The 22311-nt window shown below is 35.2% G+C and overlaps 2 protein-coding genes across 7 annotated transcripts; one reads left to right on the top strand and one right to left on the bottom strand.

Annotated features, from left to right (window-relative positions):
• The first annotated feature begins 171 nt into the window (after nt 1–171).
• On the top strand, nt 172–13372 carry LOC122315439 (supporter of activation of yellow protein). 2 transcript variants are annotated; one of them, XM_043131326.1, is made up of 8 exons: nt 174–369; nt 2582–3952; nt 4232–4292; nt 4424–4542; nt 5042–5132; nt 5936–5983; nt 12606–12706; nt 13076–13372. In XM_043131326.1, exons 2-8 carry the CDS (start codon nt 2736–2738, stop codon nt 13095–13097), a joined length of 1659 nt encoding a protein of 552 aa, XP_042987260.1. In that variant the 5' UTR covers nt 174–369; nt 2582–2735; the 3' UTR covers nt 13098–13372. The 2 variants fall into 2 exon arrangements, with proteins under 2 accessions (XP_042987261.1, XP_042987260.1); XM_043131327.1 differs by lacking the exons at nt 5936–5983; nt 12606–12706; nt 13076–13372 and having other exon boundaries at nt 172–369; nt 5027–5132.
• A 643-nt stretch (nt 13373–14015) lies between these two features.
• Nucleotides 14016–21142, bottom strand: LOC122315438 (pathogenesis-related homeodomain protein-like). 5 transcript variants are annotated; one of them, XM_043131320.1, is made up of 12 exons: nt 20790–21142; nt 19414–19501; nt 18719–19285; nt 18251–18416; nt 17534–17657; nt 17323–17435; nt 16888–17235; nt 15916–16149; nt 15693–15782; nt 15245–15295; nt 14590–14820; nt 14016–14457 (listed from the first exon to the last, which is right to left on the bottom strand). In XM_043131320.1, exons 2-12 carry the CDS (start codon nt 19473–19475, stop codon nt 14185–14187), a joined length of 2259 nt encoding a protein of 752 aa, XP_042987254.1. In that variant the 5' UTR covers nt 19476–19501; nt 20790–21142; the 3' UTR covers nt 14016–14184. The 5 variants fall into 5 exon arrangements, with proteins under 5 accessions (XP_042987254.1, XP_042987255.1, XP_042987258.1 ...); XM_043131321.1 differs by having other exon boundaries at nt 17323–17426; XM_043131324.1 differs by lacking the exon at nt 19414–19501.
• Between the last annotated feature and the right edge of the window lie 1169 nt (nt 21143–22311).

Genomic DNA, 22311 nt, shown 5'->3' with positions numbered 1-22311 from the left:
ATAGTATAGTCTACTTACTGACTAATATAATAATTTAAATAAAAATAAAAAGTTTACTAATATCATTTACTAAATATTAAGGACACTAACTTATCAAAAAAAAATATTAAGGACACCATATATTGAAATGAGACACGTAACAGACCGATTAACAGTAGTCACTAGCTAATTAAAAAGAGACCTGCATGAATGAATGTATATAGTCGTTCTGGTTCTGGAGGGGCTCTTTTTCCTAAAACCACCGTTTTGGATATTTCGTTGCTACAGCCTTGAGCTTTTGAGGAGGTCCCATTGCAAGCCCGTCGCTTATTCCTCCCTCTAGGGTTTTGTTTGGTTTCTTCTTCTCAGACTATGCGTTCTTTCGATCAGGTTAACTCATGTTGTGCTTCTTTTTCAATTGCATAATCAAAATGTTCAATTTATCATTCTTGTCTGAGCATTACCATACGAAACTTGTGGATTTTTATGATTTTTTTTCTTGCTCTTTTGAGGGTTCATATGCAAGAAACTTTTAATTGTTTCCGATTATACCTGATTAACATACAGATGGGACGGTATATGAGCAGGGATTGTGTGTATCGGCTAGTGCTGTGAAACAAGATAATAATAACTCAGATGGGACGGTGTTTTAGTACTATGTATTGATTATTGAAAACCCCATATCAATTAACCTAAACTAAAAAAGTAACCAGGCGTTTATGGGCATACTTTAAATAACGATGGAATGTGGGTTTAAGTTTTGAACATGGCAAACCATAAAAAGAAATCCATTAAAACTATATAAATACAAATATTTTGTACCTTTAGGTCTCTGTATTAGATAACAAGGAAGATGAATAAAAGGAATATGATTAAAGATGCATTTGGCTGAGTGGGCTTACGGTTTGGGTTCAGGATGCCCAAGGAAATGTTTGACCGTGTTCAAATCCCTCTAGGCCTCTGTTGCCACCACTTTTGGATTTTATCCCAGTAATTACCCGATGCATGTACGACAAGGAACTACACGTGTCGAGGGATTTGTAGGTGGTCAAGGAGTGTCTGACACATCTTGATCAAAAGTAACGGTTAATTCCTTTTGGTTTCCCTTGATCTTTGTAGGAGTCTGTTAAGATGGGGGTGAAAAGATTAGTTCTGGGAGTTTCAGTTGGGAGTTCAATGAGATGCAGATTGACTTGACTTTTACAATGAAATCTAAGATTATTGAGGAAAAAAAAAAGAAAAAAACTCTTCAGGGTGCTGTAGCAAGTAACACCCTAGAGTTCTCAAAAGAACTAATAGCCCATGGAAAATCTCACTAATAATATCTAGTCAAATGTCCCCCACAAATCCGTGAGTGACATTAAATCATAGATCAGGGAGCAAACAAGTTGGACTACTAGATTTGGAAGCATGTCATTTAGTCATCATTTGTGAACATATTTTATGGTAGGTCCTAATGAGTCATTGGCCTAATATTGAAAAAGCACGTGCATGTTTATGGAGGAGACTTATTTTCTATCCTATATATGCGCTGGCCAGTTGATGCCCGTATACACATCTAGATCTTTTGCATCCAAAATTTGCAATCAATTTCCTAGGACGCATGTTAGACATGGCCCAATACGTTCCAGATATGGTAAACTCTAAACAACGTATTAATACTACTTTTTGTTTATATTTTGTTACCTTGAATGGGCTCCTGATACAATTATTAAGCATGTTTGGCAGTGGACTTTGGGCAAACTTTGATGCCTCAAAATGGCTAAGTCGCACATTAAATGGGTGAATGATGATAGTAACCCCTAGGGGTTGGCTCAAGTAGTAAAGGCTTGGGCTTGGGGATATGCTCCCCCCCAAGTCTAAGGTTCAAATCCCCTTGGGTGCAAACAATCTCTAGGGGCCATCGGACTGAGGGATTTTTCCCTTGAATTACCTGATGTGCACTTGCGGGAATTCCTTGCCGAGGGTCTGTGCACCCTCAGGATTAGTCGGGACGCTATTCCTGAACACTCGATGCCAATAAAAAAAAAAAGAATAATGATATTTATCAAAAAGGAAAAAAGTGTGTGTTTGATGATATAGTTATATGAGTGCTAAGTTTCACATTAGTTTTTTACTTGGTGAAATTCCAAGGACTACCAAATTGTTTTGGAATATAAGCATAAACGTGTCTAACGCTTTCCTTAGATCATTACCAATGTCATTAGGGCTGATTGGTAATGGCATGTGGTGCTCGGAATCTATACAGTCTTGGAGAGGACGCCGGAGAGATATGAGCGGAGTAGATTGTAATGCCCCAAAGGGGTAAGTCCCACATTGAATGGGTCAACGATGATAGGGTTGATGAGTGCCTGGTAGTTTAGGAAGTCACATAAATATGCTTATTGATTTTGAAAGTGAACATCTATTATCGATAGACCCACAAGGTAAAGGACAACTAAAAGAGGCTGGTGTACAGTATGCTGAACATATTGGCATTTTTGTTCAATTATGCATTTATATGATTTAAGCAAAGAATTTACTTGGTAGTCAAAAATTTTATGCTCTCATTTGTTCTATCATTTGTCCTTATATGCATTTTTTATTTTGAGATGATGACCAGGAAGAATGAGGCCTAGATGGTGGATATTTTGAGGCTGCTCTCTATGTTTGCTATGCATTTGATTATTGAAACATAGTAGGGGTTTTATCTTTGTCTTCATTTGGGAGTTGGAAATCAACATATACCATATATCAGTGAAGTTGTATTAGGTGAAATGGTGATGCAAAGTTCCCTTCCTAGTTCAACTGAAGCTACTCTATTTTTCGTATCTGATCATGGGAAAGTAGAGGACTTACGTGATTGGAGGCCGGGCACTGAAACTTGGCAGATGGGTTCAAATTGTGATAAACACCCACATGGTCAGTGCGGAAATGCTGAACCAATAATAGAGGAAAAGGATAATGCTAGTACTCCAAACTCGTTAAATTTTCCTAGAAGCTATTCCCAGCCATCAAATGTTAGTACAATATCTGAAAGCTGTGTGCCAAATTTTGTATATAGGCGAAGGAAGCTACGGCAAAACTCTCTCACCATTTTTTCACCACAGGCCCCTGTAAATATGAAGAAAAGTGCTGATTGTCATTCAGTCATAAGTTCTGATGTACCTTCTGTGGCAGCCAAAGAAAAGCTTGTAGATTTTCAAGGTTTTCAAATTGAGCATGAAAGTCATACTGTTGGAGCGCCCATTAAGGATTCTCTTTTATGCATAAAAGATCCCTGCGTTTTTAAGTCACAATCTATAAATGGATGTTCAGTTGGGGATGGGCATGCTTCTGATGATGTGCTAAAAAGTGGCAGGCAAAAGATTTTAGAGGTTGATAGTGTAAATGACAGTTGCTCATCGTCACAATCAAATATGGAACATGTTTCAGCTTCCATGGCGACTGAAGTGGATGACACTGGTGAATGCTCCTCATCTAGTGTGATGGCTATGGAGGTCAAGGGGGAAGATCTTTCAGAAAATGATTTATGCATTTCTATACTTAGATGTCAGGGTTTGGTTGGTGTTTTGACTGCCAAGAATGATGATTCTACTGAAGATGCCGGTCCTAGTGGTGGAAGTAGCTGTTCCCGACTATGCAATATTTGTGGTCATTCAGATACTACAATGAACATGCTTATTTGTGATCATTGTGAAGAGGCATTCCATGTTTCTTGCCTGAATCCCCGTATGAAGAAAATACCAACTGATGATGATGAATGGTTTTGTTATTCTTGTTTGAAAAAGAAGTGTAAAATTCCAAAGGAAACAGACACCATAAAATCACCATGCATTGCTAGTGAAATGGGCAGATGTAGAATCACATCAGTTAAAGGTGACTCAAATCAAATACTATTGATGTTGAGAGACACTGAACCATATAAAATGGGTGTCCGGGTTGGTAAAGGTTTTCAAGCAGAAGTTCCTGACTGGTCAGGTCCAATAATTAAGTATGTTCTTTCACCAATCTTCAAATTCTCAACTTTTTTAAGTTTATAGCTTTCTAGAACAACACTTTCTTCTTCCTAAATAGGTGTTACCTGTATACCCCCTTGTGTATTTGGGCTTTGCCTATTCTTATTGATACAATCGTTTACTTATCAGAAAAAAAAAAAAAAAAAAAAAAAAAAAAAAAAAAAAAAAAAAAAAAAGAACAGGTAACTTCATTATGTATATATTCTTTCACTGAACCATATATTCCTGATGCTTGTTGTTTCTCTGTGATGCAGTGATGTTGATGCCATAGGTGAACCAGTGGAAATGAATCCTTCAGTTTGTGTTACTTCACATGTAAAGTTTGATTTCACAATTGACCTTTAAATTTCATCTGGTCTGGGTAGAAGTGAAACATCTTTTCTTTATCTTTTTATTTTTATTTTTATTTTCTTCTTTCCTTTTACTTGGCATTTTTCCTTCTGTAGGAATGGAACGTCAACAAGCCTTATACACTAAACTCCATATGTAATTGGCTTCAGTGTCGAGACATTATAGACGGCATAGGAGAAGGTGTAAATGGAACTATATGTGGAAAGTGGCGCAGGTAAACTAAATGACAATCTTCTATATGAGTGATTGACAGTCTTTGTTTTAGTGTTCGTAGTTTATGATGAACATTTATCAGGAATTTGGTAGGGTTAGATGTTTAGCTTTATTTGGAAGCTTTTCCAAGGAAAATCTGCCTAAAATTTAATATTAAAATTAGCTTTATGCAGAACTTAAATACGAACACAGATGATTGTTAGTTTCTGTGTTTTTGCCCATTCATAAGTTTATTCAGGAAGTTACTTGTGCAAATTCCTCATTGAGTAAATCTTTCTTGAAGAACTTTTTTGTTGGTTGTACTTCTATGTAATCCCAAGTTATATTGCATTTTTTTGTTTGTTATGCAATGTAGGTTAATCTTTAGCCTGCATGGCTCATTGTCTCCTCTCTCTGTCTCTCTTCTTCAATTTTTTCCCTGTACTCTTTCATATATGACCTGTCATTTTCTTGTCAATTAGTTTGGGATGCTTAATACACTATAGTTTTTAAAATGGCAGGGCTCCTCTTTGTGAAGTCCAAACTGATGACTGGGACTGCTTTCGCTCTGCCCTTTGGGATCCAACCCATGCTGATTGTGCTGTCCCTCAGGTGAAATAACCTTACTTTTCAGTTCTTTTGATCTGTTTGGATTTCTTCCGCATGTTAGAGACACTTGGGAGGGAGAATACATTGCAAGAATGACTGCCAAATTAGTTATATTCAAAGAGTTGTGAATAGCATGTGGCATACTTTCTACCTCAGAGCATTAAAATCTTTCTGTTAAAAATTTGACATTAATTGTCAAACATCAGATCAGGTTATAATACATCATGTTATTCTGGCGATTTTGCTTAGAAAGAAATCTTCTTTTTTTTTTCCCCTTTTATAAGTAAGAAGAAAAAAAAAATCTTAGTTTGGGTTGATCACTGGATTGACTTTTTATAGATGCTAGAATTGATGGATAGACTTTTTCTGTGCAGCCTACTGAAAAACTGACTCATACTATATAGTTGATGCCAAATACTGGTTCTGAGAAAAAAAATGATGCCCAATAGTCAATAATGAAAAGAAATATATTGAAAAGAAATGTTAAAGTGCATGTTTAGTCAAGCTCTTTATGGCGATGATAATAAGATTTAAAAAAAAAAATCAAATTGTTTCTTATGTGAAACATTATTTATATCACTTGATGTTGTCGGCAAACTGCTTTGATTGAGAGGGTCGTGTTTCTTTGACAGGCTTGGTACCAAACACTAATCACAATGTCTATGTGTTGTAAATAATGCTGCTGGCTTTCATCAGTCTAACACCTTCATTTTCTTATCATTTTCTTATCAAGCACTCTTCTTTTACCTTTGTTGTTCTGCTCCTAATATATTTTAATTCAGTATCATTTCATCTGTTTGCTTCAGGAGCTAGAAACAGATCAAGTTCTAAAGCAACTAAAATATATTCAGATGGTACGTCTTGGCATTTTTTTAGATTACTAGATGTTCTTTTTGTTGATCCAAGCAAAGATTATAGGTAGATTACTAGATGTTCTTTTTGTTGATCCAAGCAAAGATTATAGGCAAATTATATTACTTATTGTTGCTGCTAAGTTGTTTCAGATCCTTGCCTCTAGTTTAGATTTTACTCATCCATGATCAAATCTGTCACAGTCTATCCATTGATTAACGTTAACTGATCCTCCCAAATAATAAATCATCAGGCATTTACCTTAGTTGAGAAGCAACTGATTTTACTTAATGTGTAAAGAATAGCAACATACATGCTAACTTTGTTGACCCTAAAGGAAGCATTAGGAATGCTCTAAGTTTCTCTCTCTCTCTCTCTCTCTCTCTCTCTCCAATGTATCTTGAACTTTTAATTATATGTGCAAACACTTCTATATAGACTATGAATATTTTGAAGAAAATGATGTCAGAATCAAAAATAGAAGCAATTGCATAAACTTTGATCAATTTAAGAAACTGCAATTCAATTTGGAGTGCAGGAATGCAATGGGTTGGATACTTCTATTGCAATAATTTATTTATTTATTTTTTTTATAAGTAAAAATATATTAATAATAATAGGCGTAACCAAGTACACTGGATGTATACAAGAGAGAACGCCTAGCCTATAATAGATAGCCCTTAATGAAAATCACCCAAGAGGGAGAAATTTGAACCCTAGCCGATAGACACCAAGCCCTATTGGGACAAAACACACATTCTCATAGCAAAGCAAGTCACTGTACCTACCCCGACCCTTTGTTTCCCACACAATTAATACTCCACCCGAATGATCCGACGTGGACTAAGGAAGGCTTTATGCCTTCCCTCTAGTCTTCCCTCAACTTGTACTATCTCCCTGTACGTCATAGTTGATTGCCCAAGAAAGACACTTTAACTCCTTGCTCTTCTTAAAACTTGATTTTGTTTCAAGTGAGTAGAGCTGAGAATTGGACGGTCTGGACCGGATAAACCGAATGAACCGGACCGAATAGAAATTAAAAAAAATATATTTATATATATTATTTATATAATAGTTGTATATAATTAATTATATAATTATATATGGTAAAAAAAATATTAATAGTCTAATATAGACTATAGTTATATTTATACTAATATAGTTATACTAAATCACTATAACTAATACTTCAACAATAGATATAGTGACCTATACTAATAGTCTATTATTGATACTAATATACTATTATATAATTTATATAGTTATACTAATCACTATAATTAATACTATGTATAGCTATATAGTATATTTATCACTTTAATTAATATAATTTAATTATCACTATACTTATATTTAATTAATATATATAAATCATTATAGTTAATACTTATATAGTTATACTAAAGCACTGATTCACCATAACTAATATTACCAATATATAGCTATATTAGTGGTCTAATACTATTATAATTTATATAGTTATACTAATCATAATAAGTTAATAACTAAATCACTAGAAATATAACTATATATATTTAGTATGAATGTATTATTATATTATTTAATATATAATTATAATATATAGTACTAGTATATATTAATATATTATAAGAGTTATAGTATAAATATAATATACTAAATTATAATATACTAAATCACCATAACAATATAACTAATACTAATATATAGTTATACTAATAATCTACTATTATATAGTTATACTAATCACTATAATTAAAACTAATATATAGCTATACAATATACTTATATAGTTCTACTAATATTATTAGTCTATTATATAGTCTAAGACTCAATTCTAATATAGGCTATATAGTTATAACTAATACTAATATTTATATTAATACTAATAATGTAGAATATAGTTATACTAACTAACTGATTCAACATAACTAATATTACTAATATAATATAGCCAAATTGAATTACTAATACAATTATATAGTTATACTAATCATAAATTCATAATAACTAAGTCATTATAAGTCTATAACTATATATATTTAGTATCAATGTATTACTATATTCTTTAATGTATAACTATTAACTATAATATATAGTACTAGTATAACCAATCAAAAAAATATATAAAGTACTAGTATATATATTAATGTATTAACATATTATAAAAGTTATAGTATAAATTATAATATATAATATATTTATAAATTTATAATAGTATTAGTATAGTTAGCTTAATATGTAATATGTTAGTATTAAATCACTATAACTACATAGAGTATTAGTAATAAGAGTATTACTATTATTTAATATAGTATTACATATAGTTATTAGTTATAGTATTAGTACTAGTATAGTTATTAGTACTAATAGACTAATAGTATTAGTTATTAGTATTACATATAGTTACATATATAGTTATCACTATTACTATTATTACATATAGTTATTAGTTATAGTATTATTACTAATAGACTAATAGTATTAGTGTATTACTAATATATATATAATAGTATACTATATGTATATATATTAATATATCACAATATAATTACATAAGTATTAAACAAAATGTCATTAGATAATAATAATAAATAAATAAAAGTCAACCGTAGACCGAATGGACCAGGATCAAATAGGACCGGACCGGACTGGACTGGTCCTGAGGGAGTTCGGTCCGGTCCGGTCCAGGGTGGGAAAACCCTAGAACGAATAGGTCCGGTCCGGTCCATAAAAACTCCCTGGACCGGACTGAACTCACCCCTACAAGTGAGTAGCCTGCCTCAATTGTAGTGAGTAGAGCTATGAATTGGTCTTCAAACCCTCCACATATAATCCCCACACACTGTTGTATCTCCTTAACCTTTTGCAAAACCCAATCCAATGATGATCCAGCTAAATTGTTTAACGGAGGAAGAGATACCAAGGGGACAACATCTTCCCCAGACATAGTTCCCAACTGAACACCAGGCCCTAAACATTCATTCTTGCAAGGCACCAACGACAAACCCATATTTTTCCCCCCACCCTCCCTCAACTACCCTATTGGTTCTCTCCAAAGGTGGAGAGGTCATGGTCATTATTGGAGGTTCTAGGCAGCAAGTCTCGGCAGTACATCAAGTTCCTTCACCTTCGGCGACCCTATATGTGCAACTTCGACTGACCCTGCATCTCCTTCTAATAGCCCTGTTGCCTCCAGCTGAAAGCAAGTTTATTTTTGTAGACAAGAAAGCGGTCGCTCCCTTCAACTTGACAAGCTGGGTTTCCATCTCCTTTAATGTATCGCGCATCTCTTTTTCAGCCATACTGCCATACTCCTATTTTTCATAGGAGTCATGCTTCTTCTGCTAGTTCTAAGCTTGCGTGATCTGCAGACCACTTCCACAGTTTCCCTCACTCTAAGTCACCAAAGCATGACCCTCCTTTAGAGCTGCTGCATATGATCGCCTCGCCACCGTGATTGTGCCTGGGTCTTTTTGTTTCAATTCCAAGTTGATGTTCTTTTTTCCTTTCTTGACCCATCAACATGATTGGAAAAAAACATATCAGCAGCTCTGCGTAATTCAACAACAAACTTCTCCCAATCCAGACCTTTGTACCCTTCAGGAATGACTACAACACTTCGCCGGCCTTCTCCACCATAATCGGTGATAGTTAGAAACCGACCGTGCATGTTGGAGCATCATTGAGCCATGAAGGCTCTGTTTCCTTTGCATAAAGGTTTTGTGAATTCTAAATTTTTATTTGCCTGTAACACTGCTTCCACCGTAGCCATCAACCACTCTATACCACTACGGCCCATAGCAACAAATCTCCAAGCCCGTTTGCTCCTTTCCATAATTTTTAATGAGGACCTACATGCTTTTGGTAAAATTTCAAAAGCCTTCGATTCCACCCAAAAGCGCACCAACTGACCCATATTAATTAAAAGCCTTCGATATCAGATGCAGGGGCTTCCCAAGCTTCATTTCTCTCAAATATTTAAGCAAAAAATACAAGCATAAGCCTTGGGTGCATATCTAAGGCTTTTGGATGAAGATCTGCTATAGAATTCAGCGCTGACAACGTTTGAGTTTACCTGAGTTGAGACTACCAAAACACCCATGACTAAATTCTGAAACCTAGTCGTAAAAGGATCCTCTGCGAATTACTGAAGATCGAAGGACTGAGAGGTATTGTGGTGAATCCCGATCATCGGAGGGAGTGTCGTTGCCGGGATGTCCTCCATGGGGTCACTGGAGCCCGTTGGTGTTGTCTGTGGTGGCCACAGGTTTGAACGGCCCTAGCAAATCTTGGCGAGATTAAAGTGCGGAACCAAATCCTATTCGTCGAAGGGGGACCGATGTTGGAGGGCCCTCAATGTGGTTGTCGGAGCCTGTCAAACTTGTCTGTGATGGTGGCAGAGGCACATGATTGACGATTGATGTCTTCTCCTAGAAAAACAAAGAGAATCTTGCGAAAGCCTAGGTCGCCGGGGGGTGGACTTGTGCTGGATGACTCTCAGGGAGGTCGCCGGTGCCCGTCGGCCTTGTTTGTGATGGAGGTGAGGTGTCACTCGCCGGTCTAAGGGTGGCGGCTGGTTTGGAATCCTCAGGGTTCTCTCTCTCTCTCTCTCTGCCAAAATTCGATAAGTAAAAATAAAACTTTATTGATAGGAATAGGCATAGTCCAAGTACACAAGAAGTATACACAGAAAATGCTTAAGTACCATTAAGCACTAGTGAGGGATACAAACAAATCATGAAAATTGTCCTTATTACAACTAATGACCAAAGCCCAAGAAAATAAAGTATTATAAAATAATCTCTTAAGCTCATCCAAGGGAGTCAGGGACATTCACAGTCTTTGAAACACCTCTTATTTCTCTCTATCCACAAACACCACATAATGCAAAGGGGAATCATTTTCCACACAACGACAATGTGAGTATTTCCCCTAATACCTGTCCAACACCTAAGAATATCATTAACGCTTCTAGGCATAACCCATGCCACACCAATCTGGTTAAAGATATTCCACAAGAACTGAGCCACCTCACAATGTAACAAAAGATGATCCACAGATTCTCTATTTTTCTTACACAAGAAATGCCAATTCATAATGATGAGACCACGTTTTCTCAAATCATTAGTAGTGAGCAATCTCCCAAGAGCTGCAGTCCATACAAAGAAAGCAATCTTTGGAGGGACCTTACACTTCCGAATAGCCTTACAAGGAAAACAATGATTATTAGAGAAACCTGAGAGAGCCTTGTAATAGGAATGCATGGAGAACCTATTATCATCCTATCCTTTGTCACATTACCGAATGACATAGCATAGAAGGAATCGAAAAAGTCAGCAAACATTCCAAGTTCCCAATCATGAGCCGCTCTAAAAAAACTGACATTCCAATGAAAAGAACCATTAGAACACACCAACAGATCAGCCCCACAGCCTCTTTATCACTAGAAATCTGGTATAGAGATGGAAACACAATACTTAAGAGCCCTTGCACCATGCCAAACTTCATGCCAAAGTAAACACCACGACCATTTCCAACCGCCAACCTGAAAAAGTTGGAGAAATCCTCCCATCCCGAACGAATATATTTCCACAAACCCACACCATATCCTATCTAACTTCATTAGAGCACCAACCTCCCCTCAAGCTCCCATATTTTGAATCTATAACAACTCTCCACAAACCTTCCCTTTCCTGATGATATCTCCCTTTCAATAGTGTGCAATGATGCTATTAAAATGTTTATTTTCTGTGCTTCTATTTATTGGTGATTTTGGTTTTTGTTATTGGAATGTGTAACATTGGGATTAAGAATCCAACAGTTAAATGATGCAGACTGCAAAGTGACAACCTTGGCCATCATACAAACCTCAGGGCCCTTAGTTTAACTGATAAGAAAGACCTATAGTTTATTAGTAGGAAGATAGTTGGACCAGATTAGATGGCAATTGTTCTTACTTATAAAAAAAAAAAGATTATATGGCAATTGTTTTAGATTTAGAGCCAGTGTATGTAGATTTGATTTGTTCATGGTGCTCGTGGGAAGTTCATTAGTGAGATTTTTTTTTTTTAATGAGGAGCCCTTCACACCGTGCAAAGCAACATGTCTTTTACTTGGTTAAACCCCAGACCTGTGTAACGCACCCATAACACAGATCAAGTAACTCACTGGTAATTAGGCTTTACACCTAAGGTTTGAACTTTGGACTTGGAGGGAGCATACCTCCAAGACGTAGGCCGTTTGTTACTTCAGAGTTCAGACATCCCCTAGGGGTTTAGGGGGAGAGTTAAGATAAGACCTTAAATCTCATTATTAAATCAACCAAGTATTTTTGGTTGATGAAGGGATGGGGAGACAAAATCAATGAAAATATACCGGTAGCTTTGGAAAGTTTTTAATTGTAGTTTTTTAAGCGTTGATTTTTACTGTTATCACTAACGCATGTCTATTTGGTATTGGATCCAAATATTTCATGTGGGGTCAATCTTTAGGGGATCTATTTTTGAGCTGGTTGATTGGACATTGCTAGGTGGCTCATTGGAGCCTAGTCTCTCTCTCTCTCTCTCTCTCTCTCTCTCTCTCTCTCTCTCTCTGTGTTCCCCTGTTTGCTGCTGGGTTCTTAATGTTTCATATTACATGCAGCTGAGGCCACAGCTAGCTGCCAAACGGCGAAAGTCAGGTCATACAAAGAGTGATGGTGATCCTCAAAAACCTACAGTTAAACATACGGACTCCATAACATGGTGAGAACTGCTTGATAATTTTGTCTAGAGCGTCCTTACAACTTGGCTTTCCTGTGTCTTGTACACTCAAGGACATTGAAATCCAAATTGAATTAGGCATTCTACATCACTGTTGTCTAGCATTATAATCGTTATAGACAGATGAAACAGAACATAGATGTCTCGTTCCATGTCTATTCTCCCTCCTGCTGCTATCTTCACCTGTTCTTACTTTCATTGTTGACTTTGCGAATTTCCCTGCCAAATGGTTGTTTTTTTTTTCCTTGAACTACATTTTGGAGTTTTGAACTGAAATGAACCGTATCGTTCGAAAGAATAGTGAAATATATTTTGGTGGTTCTTAGCATTAACGATTTGACACATGTCTAGGGTTTTTAAGTTTCATGGATGATGATGATGACTTCTAAAAAGAAAAGTTTTCATGGATGATGTTCTGGAAATTGTAACTTCCAAGAGGGGAGCGGGACATATCAATTAATGGTTAAATTACATATACTGTATCCGACCATGAGTTATTCAATGCTTCCATTCCCACAAATTTGTGAGAACCTCAGTAGGTGAGAGATAAACACATAAGGCGTGCTATACATAATTTGTGGCTACATTTGTAATTTTTTTTAGCAGTCTTAAATACTTCTTGAATATAGGATTTTATTTATTTCTCTCCTATATATTCTCAAATTTAAGTAAGAACTTGACGGACTCGAGTTCATCAATCCTGTGGGATCGAACCCACGAATTTATCATTCACAGGCTTCGTATAAAAGAGGAAAAAAGCTCACTTTTGCGCTTGTATAAACACATTATAACAGTTGCTGAATTCCTAATGGTTTGGCTATGCTCGAGTATTGACATGTTATAATTACTTGAAATAATGTTATATACACTTCTCAGGTATATAAGGCTATAAGCTCCCACTTTTAAAAAAGTGAACACATCTTGGAACTCATGAAAAAAATCACATTTTAATGGTGAGTTATATATATATATATATATATATTTTCAAAAGAAGTATGCTGTACTTATGCATTCTAAAATTATATCTAACATTACCAAAAAAAAAAAAAAAAGGTTAAAAAAGTAAGGCTTCAGCTCTAGAAAAACATCCTATGTGAACAAAGCCAAGCAAATTGATGGTTCAGATAATAAATAGTAGCAGGATCCCCAAGAATATGACAAGTTGATTGGGCTATAAACCCCAAAATCAGCAAAAATGTAAAATGACCCACTTCAGATGAGGACCCGGTAAAATATATAATGTATTTGTAAAAATAACTTAATATGGCCTAGAAAGTCAGAAACTCCGAGGAGAGCCAACTCTAGTAAAGATTTTCACTTTGACTTTCTCATGTAAAGGAAATAATTACTGGTGAACCGAAAGAAGATATGTAAACACGAATTTCTGTAGAGTTCGACCAGCTATAGCTAAAACTAAAGGCTGTGCAAAAGAAAAAACAAAATCGAAATATTGCATGGGATCAAAGTTTTTCCCTTAGCTCTGCTATGGGAACATAAATCACAGACTGTTGAAACAAATGGGATTTATCAGAATCTCTGGCGTTGTCATTTTGAAGTCTCAGCAATTTCAGCTTTATGGTCTCTAGTCTACCCATAACTTTGCAAAGTCTTTCCATTTCTACCTCTGCTGCCGGACATCCTCCCCCAGCCATGACACCGACCCTCTTCCTCTCCTTAGTTCTTGCTTCCAAAAGCTTCTTCAAGCTCACATCATCGCCGAACTCCACTGTATCCTGAATGCAACAGATAAGAGAGTTGCTTAAAATCTATAATTATTAAGAGTTACTCCTAATATTCAAATATGATGAAGAATAAAGGAGAGAAACAAAAAGGCAAAGAAATAAAGGGTTCTGAGCCACAGGTACCTTTTTGCCATTACCAGGTGACCTGAATGAAGATCTTTTCTGCCGCTTTTTCTTTAAAACACGGCTTAATGACTTGGGGCTCTTTCTATGGAAAACTTTTTTAACATTCTTTGGGCTATGTATCATAATCTCTGCAGAGGTATCGTTTGATACCATAACATTGTCAGCTTTTTTCTTCAATTTTTCTAATCTGGATTCCTTAAAACTATGAAGTTGCTTTCCCGTCTCTTCCTGTTGCAGAAAACAATCAATCAACGTTGGGTAAAAGCTTTAACTCTCAAGGATTCATGTGAGAGCATAAAAAGATAACAAATAAATAAATAAATAATTAAAAAAAAAAAAAAACCATTTCTTGAGTCTACAAGCCACATTTTGAATTTAGAGCTCGGAATTTAGTTGATAAACCTCGAGAAGGATATATCTTTTACTTCATCGACTCCAAAGATTGACAATAGTGCTTGTACAAGAGAGATGCTAATTTAGCATCACAATGATAAACGGGTGAGGGAGATTTAAGAAGATAAAACTTGATGGCAGTCCAAGGTGCAGGGTGCTAAGCAGGTATGACTGACAAAATGCAAGAAAGGAACACGAACAAAAGGAGAAAAGAGACTTGAATATAGGCATTTGAAAAATAAATGGAGTGTCACCTCACCTTTCTGTATTTAAGTGCCAAGTATCGTGCATTTTTGAACCATTTGCTAACCTGAAAAGTTTGTGTATCAAGTGTTATAACTGCATACTAGAAAGAACAAATACCTATTATAAGTATGAAATAGTAGATTCCACCAAAAACGTTTGCTATTCCCCAATCATCACTAGCCTCACAAATTGCATATTAATAGTTGTATTTGATGGAGAAATAGCCAATTCATCGGCATCTGATTGCAATAAATGTGTCTTTACAAAGCCACTGATGGTAGCTAATAATGCATTATTTAAAAGTTAAAACAGGCCGTATAAATGCAAAGCACTTGCCACTTGCATTGCATGTGGAATGGGGTTTGTGATCCAACCTATTTCAACTGTTACTATAGCGATGGTTTTCCATTATCATTTTTGAGATTGCTTTCCAGTATTAATCTGAAAGCTTGGACACTTGCCTTCTCTGGATCAAGGCCCAACTCCTTTGAAAGATTCTCCTTGACAGCTCTTGGGGGAAGTTCATTCTCAGCGAAAACTTCACGAAGCTTCTGGTACAGTACATAATAAGAAAAACAACACATCTCAAGCGGTAAATACCGGATTACAGTTCTTATTTCTTAATTTAAAAAGAATGCTTGATTGAGAAGCTGTGTGAAAAGGAAAAGGTGGGACTTTCACTACCTCAACCGCAATGTGGGGTATTCTGAAAAATGGCCTTCTAGTTGAAGTTTCTAGTGGGAGTTTCTTTTTCAATTCTTTGGTCTCAGAATTCTGACACTTCTGCTCACTTTCATATAGTGTCATAAGGGTGCTGGCTGCATCAGACTCCTTTTCTCTCCGCTTTCTTTTAGCAGGACCCCAGTCTTCATCCTCACTCACTGGTTCAAAAGCAGAAGCATCCTTTCCAAACATTTCCTATTAGGGAACAAGATAATCACATCAAATCACATAATGCCAATCTGAATACTCCATGAAAAATTCTGCTTCATAAACAGTGTGAAAAACTGTATACCATAATTTTCCATGGGACCAAAATTTCTTGTTGAGTATATACTCAAGACGACCAAATTATATCATACTATCTTGAATTGAATGATTATTTTATCAGAAAAAAATTAAGTTTTAATGGTGACTTATGGGTTAGGAATACATTTTACAGGCAATAAAAAATATAGTAAATATAATATCCATCCCATCCAATTTGTTGACTCCACGAGTTCTTCTTATATAGCTTTCATTTACGTTTTTTATGGTAACTAAATCAAATATATGCAGTTTTCGGAGAGGCTAGAACAGCCCAATGATACTTTGTTACATTCTAGTATCTGGTAATCTAGTTTTATGTAATCACAAGCAACTCATGTAGGCCTATTCTCTAATACCGCATTCCCAGGTAAGCTACATACCTCCTTCGCATTCCATCAGGTAACATAGTATCAAGGCTAACACTAAAGGACATAACTATGGCTTCAGAAATAGAACACCTTGATTTTTTTTCCCATCTTATTCCCCCTTCTTGGGGGACGGAGAATGACTACAGAGGATAAGGAACAATATAGCAACTTTAGGTCATTACTTCTTAAAATAATATATATCGTAGACAGCTTGATTAAGTGGTAAATAATTTAATCTTAAGAATTTTGTGATACTCACATCATATAGCTTCTTATAGTCAACAGCTCTTCGCTGCCTAGGGCCGCATATAATTCCCCCATCGGTGGATTCATCAGAATCTAAACTGTTATTAGCAAAATGGTTTTCACACAACATGCCTTCCTTTCCAGAAAAAAATTCAATATCTAAAGACCAACTCAGGCTAGTAGAACTGCTAATGTCATCTGACACATTGTCATCAGATTCTGCCCCACCGATCATGGAACTGTTTTCCCTCCTCTCTGGATTATAATCATCATCATCAGAATCATCTGAAGGCCATTCTTCCTCTGGATCTAATATTGCATTCTCACCATCAGGGAAAGCAGCTTCTTCTTTGAAAACATCCTATTCCATGTGGGAGTAACGTCATTAATTTGCTGAAGAAGCCCAAAAAGACAAAAAGATATCCCATAAAATTTTCAAGTAACTAACCTGCCAATTACTGTTCATGGAGAAGTGGGTCCCAATATGGGCATTCACTACTTCTAGAATGTCCATCTTACACTCACAAAATTTGCAAAACCATCCCTGATCACCTGGAGGAACTGTAGATTATCAATTAAACTACAAATCAGTTTCTTAAAGAAGCCTTCTGATCCATAGATCACTAAATATTCAATAGAAAGAAGCGAGTAGAACATACTATTGTCACTGTCCAATGGAGGGTCAAGGCATTTTTGGTGGAAAGCACAATTACATGTCCCGTCACATAGTATAATATCATTATCTGGGAAAGCTTCACGTAACTTGCACTTTGCACAGAATATCTACATATAAGAAACAAATAAAGACATAAATATACACGTCACAGCTAGATGTGATCCGAAAGGTAGTAGCCAGGGTCTTTCTAGCTGTGCACAACCATGCTAATTGTCTAAGTAAAAATTTATGAGACCAGGCCAGAGGCTGAGTTTCAAACTCATATTGTGTTAATTACACTAGTATCTAACCTACTCAGCAAAAGAAAAGGGCAAGAACACTATCAGCTGAGACTTATAACATTTTTCACAATTCAAAATCACTGGAACAGTTACTTCCATATTGCAGTCAGAACCTAAATAAATTTTTTTAATGATAAGTTACTTCTTATGCTGTAAATGATATAGAGTTAACACAAACCTAGAATGTAGACAATAGTTTATTGGCCAAGTCTTGGCTACTCGGTACAAGAAAATGTAATGATTCAGAAGCATATTCAGATGAATTTAGGAAATCCCAAAAAGCCCCTTTCAGCACCCATCTCCAAATGAAAAGAACATGAGAAGGCTTGAGGCTTCTGTTTCTTTTTTCAAGTTGATGTTTTGTCTTTGAAAACTTTATAGACCTAATATTTAGCAGATCATGGTGTTATGTGTTTTACATGTTCATGGTATACAGATCCATCTGGAGCAATGACAGAGTCTTCAATGCATCCTTCTGAACTAAGTGAATCCAGCTGGCGAATTGCATCACGTATTCCAAGTTTACAGCTCAATATCTGCTTCTTGGCTCGTTGTAGTTCCTTTTCTGGCTTAATCTTTTCTCGACTGAAATCAAAACAATGATGAAAATGATAAACCACAACTGTTTATCACAGAAAATTAAAATTTCAAAAGAAACAAACTATTTTCTGTTCTTTATATATATATATAAAGCAGGTAGTTTAAATAGTAAAGAACGAATTATTCGTACATCCCTATTTTTCTGTTTTTTCAGCAGGGTTTTCATTCATAAACTTTTCCCTCCCCAACTACCTTAAACTATAAAACACTCATTGAGAAATTTTTAGTCTAAATGAGCAAATAGTTTTCTTACTAATGGAAAGACATATGAGATAAGGTTTTAATACCTCTGACCTTTCCAGCCTTCTCCAGAGTAAGCATCGATAAGGTTCTGCTCTAGTTTCATTTTAATCAACAGATACCTTGTTCTTCGTTGTAAACGGGAAACTTCATCGAGCTCCACGCTGTCCTTTTGCCTTCTCTTCTTATTCCTCTTCTTAAGATTTGTAATTTTGACCTCTCCATCAACATTTTTCCTCTTTCCCTTGGAGATATTAGGCGAGGCATTTTCAACTTGAAGCCCCAATGAAGAATTCTTTCTTGAAGACTTTGAATCAGTTGGTTTATGCAGAACTTTCCTACTGAAAAACCTTCTACTTATAGAATCATTCTTGGGCTCCCTGCTAGCAGGGTCAGTAACTGACCTCTTTGAAAGCGTTGAACCACTTGTCTTTACATGAGATTTTGATTTTGGTTTGTGTTTTTTGCAATGGGATGTATTCCTACCCTTTTTAAACTTCAACGATGCAATCAGCTTAGACCCAGACTCTGCCTTTGAATAACAAGATTTGCCAGATTCTTGGTAGATCAATTTCTTTCCAGTACCACGCATATCGATCTGCAACGTGTGAGCACTGAAAAATTAATCCTAGATGGATGAGAAATGACTTCAAAAGCACCCATCCAAATGATAATGTATCTAGAGGACTTCAATGCATTAATATAGACATAGTTAGTGGACAGAGAATAAGCTCAAGGATACCAGACTACTGTAGAGATTCCAAAGTTTATTCTTCTATTTCCAATTGCAGCTATCATCAACATTGCCCAAAGTTCTCAAAAGTAATTGCCTGTATGTAGAAATCTAGTGGGATAAGCTGCCTCTTCATACAGACAACAAACTCAAGTGCGTGATGGTATATCTAAAATTAATTCTCCTGCATGATTGTCCAAACATCTAAATTGAGAACTTATATCTCAATTTGCAGTTTCATCTAGCAGACTCATTGAATTCTGATGATATTGAAGCTTGAAAGTGAGAGCAGAATCTCTTCCACATGAATTTAAGACTATTGCCCAAGAGTCTGAAATAGCTAAACAACCCATAGAACATATAACAAAGAAACAATATATTCGAACATACAAGGAGACAGATGTACAGAAATGTCTTACTCATTACAATCTGTGCACTTTTTAGTTGGTCACAAGAGAAGGTCGCGTATAAGACACAGATGTGAAGCATTTTTCCTTTGCAGCTTCCATTTTGAGGCTATAACTTCAGATTTTAACAAATTAAATAAGCATGTCGTCCGGGATATTTCTAAAACCAAACTGAACAGAGTCTACGGTAGAGTCTTGATCACGTTCAAAGTAAACTTTGACGAAGAACTTACTACTTGATCCTACGGTTCTTGATCCCTAAAGGTCCCAATTTTGTGAAGACGTTAAATGACAGCCTCAAATGACAGTACGCATTCTGCATAATATCAATTTGGACTCGCGTGTGTATAACATGAGGAAACATAAAAGGTGCAATTGAAGAATATTGCTTGCCAAACATAGAAGGTACTCTTCTTGTCTTTTCAGAGACCAAACATGCTAGTATACAAAAGAAAACTTCCAAAACAGCACTTAGACAATAAGCTGTCTTGCTCCGAATACAAAAGAGCATTTTTCTCAAGACTTAATTGAACGAAGCGAAAAAAAGTAGGGCCCTAAGAACCCGACCAATGAATAATGATCATTCAAACTGAAGTCAAGACCGACCTGGACCTTAAAATCGTATGTTTTTCCAAGAAAGACGAAGAACGAACACTGAAACAACATTAATCATTACAATGAGAATGGGAGAGTAAAGAAGGTGACATTCAACGACGATAATCACTCACGATCGCCCAGAAAACCAAATAAGCCACTGCCAAAATCCATAAAAGAGAAATGCATGACCAACTAGAGAGACGTCGAAAGAAATACCAAGAAGAAAACTATGCCAAATGTACCAGGAGAACCACACAAAGAAACGAATCTACATGTAAAAGCTAAAGAAACCCACGTGAACATTAAGAAATGAAACGAAGAAAACATAGAAATAGAGGAGGTAAACTGATTACTTTGAAAAAAAGGGAAGCAAAAACCGACCTGAAAGAGAAGAAGTATTTCGAGGAAGATCTGCAGCTCGAAGAGCTCAAATGCTACCGTTCGTATGCATATTTAGAGAGAGAGAGAGAGAGAGAGAGAGAGAGAGAGATTGGATGAGAGGCTTTGAGTTGATTGATTTGTGTCAAATTGTAGAATTTGAATAAATTTAAGGGTTTTGGGTACTGAATGAAGCTTTGTCGTCTAAATCTGTCGCCGGTCCGCAGAGTCTTCCCGAAGAATCACCAACGGTCAGGCCTCTCTTTTCCCTGTCCCTCCTCCCTCTACATCGCTCGCCCTTTTATTTGCTTAGACTCTCTCTCTCTCTCTCTCTCTCTCTCTGTCACTTTGCAAATTAGAGCATTGGCATTGTTTAACTATATGTAAATACAAATATACTTATTTGCATAAGTAGACTATAAAATTGATTATACTGAATTAGTGAATTATGCATATGAAAATATTTTCATAATAATGAAAAGTGTCAACACATCTTTGGAAATGTATTATTTACTCCTCAAATATTATTTTATTAATTTTTTCTCTCCTCTCACTCTTTCTCTCTCACAACTCTTTTATCTTCTCCCTCAACAAGAGAACCTTTACCTTCACCTTCATTTTATTATTATAATATATTTTTTTTTTATCATTTTATTATAGTTTTAATATAATATATAAAAAATTATATTTTTTATTATTATATTTATATTATTAATGCCAAATGTATGTAGTGGATGCTAATTATAAAATATATATAAAAAATTTAATTTTAAGAAAAAAAAAGTAATAATATTAATAATTTGACTCAAATATTATTATCTTGATTCAAATATGCACAATTTAATGTAAATTTTTTTTTAGAATGACAAAGACAATCTTCAAAATATGTGAGTTTGTATTTGCATATAGAAATCAATACTAATGTTCTTATTGGTATTAAAAAGAAAGCAAAATACTTTAGCTAAAAAGATTATACAAAAACAAATTTATAAATTGGCGATGCAATATGTTAGATTGTAAAATTACTTTTAATATAAAATAAATCTAATACATTACGTAAAATCACGTCAATTTTAAAATTTGTTTTTATATAATTTCTTTATGTCCATAATACTTATCCTCCCCCTCTCAAACATTATTAAAGCTAATTTATTAAAATGTATAGTATCACTCTAATATTGGCTGGTTTAGATTCAGATATGAAATGAGATGACATGGTTTTAAATAATAGATGAAAGTTAAATAAAATATTATTATAATATTATTTTATTTCAAGATTTAAAAAAATTGAATTGAGATTTTAAAAAACTGAATTATTTAATATATTTTGTGTAAAAATTTTAAAAAATTATAATAATGAAACAAGATTATATATTTTTTAATCCAAACTAGCCAAATCTCATTATTTCCTTTATCATCAAAGCGATTGCTAGCATTGAAAACCTCAAAATCTACAGCAATATTGCTATAAAAACAAAAACAAAAAAGCCCAGGCCCCAAGCTAACGAAACCAACCTCATGCATT

This window comes from Carya illinoinensis, chromosome 7 (assembly GCF_018687715.1).
Source record: "Carya illinoinensis cultivar Pawnee chromosome 7, C.illinoinensisPawnee_v1, whole genome shotgun sequence".
In the NCBI taxonomy this organism is placed as follows: Eukaryota; Viridiplantae; Streptophyta; class Magnoliopsida; order Fagales; family Juglandaceae; genus Carya; species Carya illinoinensis.
This window is presented reverse-complemented; position numbering and strand designations above follow the sequence as displayed.